Here is a 7,462-nt window from a genome sequence, read left to right as displayed (position 1 = left end):
TAACATGAATGGTGCCTGCTGATTGCACGAACAACTCAGCCATCTCTAGTAGTCTTTCATTTAGCTCAGTCTAATGTTTGAACCAACACTGCAGAATGCATTATTTAAATACCATAGGTCTATCACTAAAAGGAGACTGGAGATGCTCTCATCTTCAATAGCTTTTGTTTCCATCCCTTTATGAAGCTGTTTCATTACAACTGGTCAGCAGAGTGTATCGTGCAAAATGGCTATTCTAGATTTAATGGTCACACAGACAAAGTGAAGGGCAGAACTCCCCTCCACACAGTTCTGCATTCAGGTTATTTTGCAAGAGTGAGGTACTTCTTTATGCCTGTGAAACCACATTGGCTGGTAGGCAAGTATTTCCTTGGCTAGATAGCAAGGAAGCATTTACTTTCTTCTTACAGATACAGCAATCAGAAAAAAAACGTTCCTGTATTTGCAGGAATTGCTCCTTCCTGCCACAGAGCAGAAAAATGCAAGACACACTGAACTACAGCTTCTAGCAGCCACACAGATTGCAGCCCAAGAAGTGACATGAGAACCACTTTTCATTTGCATAAAGCCAACAGTCTCTCAGCTTCCCCACAATGATCCTGAGAGCAGGAATTTCCAAGTGAGGTAGCTTAACAAGAGCCACACTACTGATTCTGAATTTCTATTAAAACCACCAAAAAGACACCAGACTATCTTTCCCTAGGATAACTCATTTCAGTCAAAGAAGTATTTCCACTGAAATTCTCAGGATTGTGATTGTTTCTTTTCCAGTGGTAAGGTCACAGTCTCTCCTTAAATTTCATGGCATCTATCAAAGTATAATTACAGTATAATCATTATGCTTTTTTGTTCTCACTTGTCATGCGTAAATCTCATTTGGGCTGAAAAGCATTCGGCACTGAAGAGTATTTCTGTTGTGTAAAGATAACCACCATTCTCTTACAGAAGCAGTCAGTGTAAAGGTTTTTATGCTTGTTCAAAAGACAGCATTATCTGCAAGCTGCACTGCAATTTCATACTGTGAATTAACTCAATTCAGACCCCCAAAAAGGTGCCATTTAGCAATTTGGTAATCTATTCCCTGAAGCATCCAATTCTTCTCCCAGACAGTCTCAGTGTTAAACTACCATGGAATTTCTCAATACAAATATAAAACTGTTCTTCAGAATAATCCTACTGCACTCTTAATGATGGACACAGCAGGATTTACTTGGACTATACAACCTAAGACTACTGACCAAAACTATAGAAAAAGAACATAAACACATTAACTGGGACAACAGTTATGGCCTTTAAGTTTTGTGGTCAGGAAAGTGTCTGGGAAGATCAGTATAAAAATAATTACAGCATATTTCTGAAAGGACACACCACTTCTGAAGCATAGGGCAGAGCTCCTTGTCTGCTCTGAGAACATGGTGTGAATTCACATACACTCACAAGAAACAGGGTTACAGAACTTCATGTATTTCTGAGCAGGAAGTCCATTTTTGAGGCAGCCGGAGGTACTCATCTTGAAAAAGCAAGAGGTTATGTTCTTCCTATCTAGTCAGTATCCTCATTTGAAATTTTCAGGATTAAAAATGGGTGGATTCAAGAAGGCAGCATACCTATTCACTGGTAATGCACATTCTAGCAGTACAGAAATCTCACCACCAGATATTCAGGACAATATCCCATCATCCTGTGATACAAACATACTTGAAGTTAAAAGAAAACCATGTCAAAAACCTTGTTATTTATGAACTATTTTAATGAACCACCTAAGAATTGACATAAACACAGGACAAGGAATAGCATAAAACCAGCCCCAGCAGCTGCTGACAGAAGGTAAAGGTAGAAGAATAGTTAAGGATTATTTGAGGGAAAACAAGAAAGCAAAGTGAGAGAGACTAGTTCTTGTCAAGAATGTCAACCAAACCATTAAAATCTCACATCAACTGCTTAAATAAGGTCTCTGCTTTGTTCCTTAACACCATGAGTCCACAGAAGAATAAGGAATGGGCTATTCCTGAACTCCTGATAACAGGCCCTATAGAGTGTATTCCAAATTTCTCCAAATAATGGAGATGGCTAAAAAGAAATAGAGGAAGTGAGCACCCTTTGTTACCCAGTCTGGTCTTAGAAACAGTATGTGTTTTCTAGACCCCATAATCTTTGGCATAGGTCCCTTTTTCAATGCCTGCGAGAATGCTTTAATCCCATGACTGTGAAGGTTGCAGCAGTCAGTTTCTCATACACTAGAAACATAAGAGCAGCAGTGAGGACTGTCTGCAGGAGCTTTGCTTCAAGGCCTTTGTAGAGTCCCATTAATCCAAAACGCCTAAGAAAGAAAACAAGCCAACAAGAAAACGTGTGACTAGCCCCCTATAAGTAAATCAGTACACTACAAAGAACAATTAATATCACAATTAATCACAACATAAGAATCTTAAATTCATTCTTGATCTAGAGTGCCAGCTATGTTTAATAATATTTTAAAGAGAAAATTCTGCAGAAAGTTGTCTTCTGTGCAAGAAACTTGCTTCTTTTCAAGATGAGAGGTGAACTGATATCCACAGATATCCTTGATACCAGTTACTGTACAGATATTTAGAAGAATTTGTGTTTGTGTACTTATTCTGCAATATTACAAAAACCAGGTTGATTCAAATGGCAAGTTTAAGGGAGGTAACCCCCCCCAATGTAGATCCAATGACATTTTCAACATATTAGTAATACTCATGTCTGCTATATCATGTTAGAAAAAAAAAAACAACACAGAAAACTCACCTCACTCTCTGTTGAAGAAGGTAAAGAATGTTTCTAAGACTGCCTAGAGTTCGGTTCTCTGGGTTCAACCTGTGGTGTCCAAACTGGAAAACAAATAAAGGCAGAGCATTTTGTTTCACTATTTCTCCATGGTGCTGGGCAAAGAACCCAACACATGTGAAATCTGGAAAGCCTATCTTAAACCTCTTTTAACATCTTCCAGGTTGTACTAGCTATCAGTGAAGAACTGAGGCCAAAGCTGACACTACTGAACTTTACACAGAAAGCACTAAAAACTATTTGCTACAGTAATTGGTTTTCATTTTAAGATGGATTCTAAGAAATTACACATAGCCATATATGCTCTCTTTCAATTGCTCTGGAGGAAACAGTTTTCAAGATCTTAAAAGTGTAATTTGCAACCTTAGCAGGGACATGATATTCAAAACAACTTCTGGCTTGCAGAGTTTTCATTTCACAAAGATTCAAAGCCTCATACACCTACAAACCATTATTACACTGAGATTGCAGAGCTGAACCCAAAATTCATCTGCCCAGTGATGCATCTCAGAGCAAAACATTTACATGTGAACTGCTGTGGAAGAATCCAAAATTGTTTGATCCACCTACCTGGTCTAAATAATACTCTCTTACTGCATTTGCTTATGCACAAACTGTTTTTCAGCAGGCATGATAGCTGCTGCTGTAATTTTATGTCTCAGAGTTAAACTAGCAATGTCAGCAACTCCTTTTCTAGGATTCATGGACACTCTTATTTGACACAGATTGACAGAACTGTGCAAGCTGTAACCATGAATTATTAATATACAAGGCTTGCCACACTTGTATTTGTAACAACATAGCCAAACAGCTTTTGAAGCTATTTTACCTGTATTATGCTTCTGTGCTAAGAAAGGTGAACTTGAGCAACTGCCTGTGGATGAGTTTCACCCAGAACTTACTCAGACAACTGCTACTTCTTTGGTGTAAGAAATTACCACTGACAGTAGATAGAGTACGCAAACAGACTGAGGCAGTTCAGAAATTGTAAGAAAATGCCAGGATGACACAGGTCTCTTCACTATGTCTCAAAGACTTTGAAACAGCAGTGACAGAACATTGTTGGAAATCTCCCTTTATTAGGCAAATATTTGCTCACAATCCACTATCTTCTTATCAACAAGTAACTCATTTGATATTCAGAAATCAGTGCTAAGGATTACTGTCAAAGACTCAGACACACCCCCAAAAATTGCTAACTATGTTCCAAGCAACAATGCTAGTCACTGCCCAGATTACTTATAGGCTTCCAAACAACTCCAGGATTAGGTGTTTCTTTCTCCTTTTTTCTCTGCCACTGGACCATTTTTGTACTGTAAACAAAGCTTCATCAAAAGGAAAAAAAAAGTTACTTTCTCTGGAGGTCATCAATACTTCACCGATTACTGCAGAAGATTTCCCAAAAGGACTGGCATTCTCTGTACTGGAGAAAAGAGGCTTGAGTTTTAACAAGAACGCTTTCACCCAGTATGACTAAGAACATTAACACTATTGCTATTTCTCCAGTGCAAATTTAATTCATCCACTCTTTACCAACACATAAACTAAAGAACAGTTTCAATGCCTAATAAGTAAGCCTTGTCCCGTGTGTTTTTAATTACTGAAAATGACACAGACATGGCAAGGCTGGAACATGCTGACTGCTATCCATTACACAGGGTAACTGCTCATTGTATGGAAGCAAGAAGAATGTTTTGTCAAAAAGCTGAAAGCAAATGTTCAGTGACTTCTTTACAAAGAACCCTAGTAACTTTCAAATAATAGTAAGCTTCTAAAGGCTTAGGATTGAAAAAGAGACCTGTACTTCTACTTTGATGATAGAACTTAATTATGTTTAAGTTTATGAATAATATTTAATGATTCATATTTAATGATTACCATAAGTTTTTTATAAATCATGAACAGAGATTGTATTAGCTTGTGCTTAAATCTGCTAAAATTGTTTCAAATAACCCCACAACTATACAAAATGTTGCTTCACACAGAATATTTCTGAAACTACTAAACCTTTATTTATAACCTTTTTCATATATATATATATATATATATCAGTGTGAGTGACAAAAGCATCATCAAATATAACAATGCTAGCTTTAGATTAGAAAACACATTAAGATTGGACCAGACAATCCTTGAGGTCCCTTCCAACCTGGTATTCTACGATTAATTATGAAGTAGAAAAAGTTTGAACTGGACAGCACAGGTATCACAGATGCACATTTCCGCTGTTCTCGCCAGAAGTGTTCAGGGTTTCTGGCTATTACTTCTTTCATAGAGCAAACAGAAACAAGTCCTCCATAGAGACTGCAGAACTAGAGATAGGGTTCTTGTATTCCCCATCATCACAGTGAGAGAATGGTTTGGCATTGAGAAGTAGCATATAGGCCACTTTATTTCAGTGGGCCACTGTGAGAAAAAGCCTACCACCAGGCTGCTGATGGTTAGCTGTGCTCTAGCAGAAAGGCAACTGACCGTGGCAAGCCAGCAGTGAACTAACTGGCTTCAGCTGAGGTGAGCAGTAATCAGCAGCTGCTGAGTACATCAAACTCGCAGCACAATGTACCAGAGCAGCCCTGTTTTTAAAGGATAACGCTGTCAGCAAGAGAGGGAAGAATTTTGTTCAAAAAGCCAAAAGGAGATAGACAGAACATGAAATAATAGTCACAAAATTGCAACCACTTCTATAGCAACTACAGAAAGGAATGAGGGTTGAAGTTGTTATATTGACGTAGCCCAATGAAAATTGCACTGCTGTGCAATGCTAAGGCTAAAATAGATCACTCCAACCTTCTTTCCAGTTCTCCTTCACACCAGCAGAAAATGCATCAATTGGGAACAGACTGATGTTGCAACTTCTCCACACAAAGCTGTATTTGTTAAATATTTTTCTGTATCTGTCACTTCAGTAATAGAAGCCTGTGTTACTACTTTTAATTCCTGAGATGTGTCCAGGCTATTAAAACAGGGCAAGACATTGAATGAAGGCACTGATCATCAAAAGTTATGAAAACTTCAGAAAAGATGACTGCTGACAAAATTAACACGTGGCTCACACATCTACAATGCAGATGCCATCTTGCACCATTCGGGTGTTGAAGTAGAAAGCTGTGAAGAGACTTTTATCTAGTGTCTTCAGGGTAGCAATACCACACAGTAAACATATTCAAATCTTGCTAGTTAGAAATATAGCATCCAAACTAATTTTTTACAGGTTATCAAAAAGCAAAATATATGTAAGCCCACTCTAATCAGAGAGAAGAAAAACTAAAACAATTATAAAACTTAGATGAAAATCACTTTTCCAGATGAACAATTAACAAGAAAAATCCACTAGATAAGACTAGACACTAGGCATGGAAGGCTCATGTTCAACTAATTCTCCAAATTCGTGCAAGTTTTAGAACATATATAATGGCTTTAACATACAGGCAAGTTATGGCTTTTCCTTAGGAAAGTAGCATATTTCACGAGGTAACATTTCTTAATATTTAGCTGTTATAGAAACCATCAAGAAACAAAAAGAGATTAAAAATCACAGAATATACTTATGTACTAGTACACACTGAAGGTAGCAGCACTATCCAGCATACTTACAAATCACAAGTGAGAATAAATGCAATGGTTTCCATTACCATTACAATTAGCGTACAAGGCCAGACAAGTGGTTAAAGGTATTATTTATGAGGGAGCTCAGCATCCCCTGATGAATCATATTCTGGCTTCTGACAATGTCAGGCCATCATGTGAATAAAACCAAACCTATGAACAGAACTTTCCTGGATTACCCTAGGTCATCTGGAAACAAACCGGGTTTAAAGGATTTAATTTTAACTTCCCACTTGACATGTTTTCTATTTATATTCAAAGAGGAAAAGCTACATTTGTGTAGTATGGTGCACCATCCTCTGTGAGACACTATACCAATGCATTATGTTATCAACCCTACTGACTGTTTGCAACAGATATGCACCAGTAATACCAAGTTCTATCAGAATCTGTCAGTACAGAATCAAAAAAGAGAGGCATCCTTATCAGTGGCCTGCACTCTGCAAAAGGATTTCCCAAACTAAAGAGTTAATTAACATCAAGAAGAATAAGCCATATGAAAAAGGCTTGCATTATACAGAACAAGTCAGAGGCAGCTACACTGGAATGAAATTATTACTTACCCGCAGAATTGACTGTACTGTCTGCAGAGGATAAGTGAGGGTGGTGGCAACTGCTTTGGCTACTGCACCAATGACAAAAGCATCCAAAGATGTGAGCTGTTCAATAGATAAAGAACATATTACTTCCACACAGCACTGAAACGGTCATTACTCATATGCATTTGAGGGTTCTGTATTGCTACCTGCTGTGGGGCTGTCTAAGTATCTTTGGCATACAGATCTCACAAAGTATCTGCATCTCCTCATTTTAAAGAGTTAGTTATACTTCAGCCAACTTACTTTCCCACAACTAATGTTTATTTGTAGTTTCTACCTACTCACAAGCTTTTGCATTTCTCATTATAACTAGGCTACTAAAACATAGTGGAGAAAGCCATACAACTAGACCAATTTAAAGCACCAAGAGTAGACAAAAGACCAGGAGATAGCATTTAAGTATACCATCAATCAGTAAGTACTTCAGCTTTTGCATCATTTAAATCAAC

At 37.7% G+C, this 7,462-nt stretch overlaps 1 protein-coding gene across 1 annotated transcript in view; it reads right to left on the bottom strand.

Annotated features, from left to right (window-relative positions):
* Positions 1-1,728: 1,728 nt before the first annotated feature.
* SLC25A17 (solute carrier family 25 member 17) overlaps positions 1,729-7,462 on the bottom strand; it is a 28,860-nt gene continuing 23,126 nt past the window's right edge. The window contains exons 7-9 of the mRNA XM_062620455.1: positions 6,978-7,073; positions 2,770-2,852; positions 1,729-2,320 (exon numbers count right to left, since the gene is read on the bottom strand). Coding sequence (XP_062476439.1) covers positions 2,173-2,320; positions 2,770-2,852; positions 6,978-7,073 — 327 coding nt within the window. The 3' untranslated portion in view covers positions 1,729-2,172. The remainder of the gene's footprint in view (positions 2,321-2,769; positions 2,853-6,977; positions 7,074-7,462) is intronic.

This window comes from Pezoporus occidentalis, unplaced genomic scaffold (assembly GCF_034315485.1).
Source record: "Pezoporus occidentalis ecotype Australia unplaced genomic scaffold, CSIRO_AGI_Poc_V1 ctg221, whole genome shotgun sequence".
In the NCBI taxonomy this organism is placed as follows: Eukaryota; Metazoa; Chordata; class Aves; order Psittaciformes; family Psittacidae; genus Pezoporus; species Pezoporus occidentalis.
The sequence above is the reverse complement of the archived record's forward strand: the minus strand, read 5'-3'. Positions and strand labels throughout refer to the sequence as shown.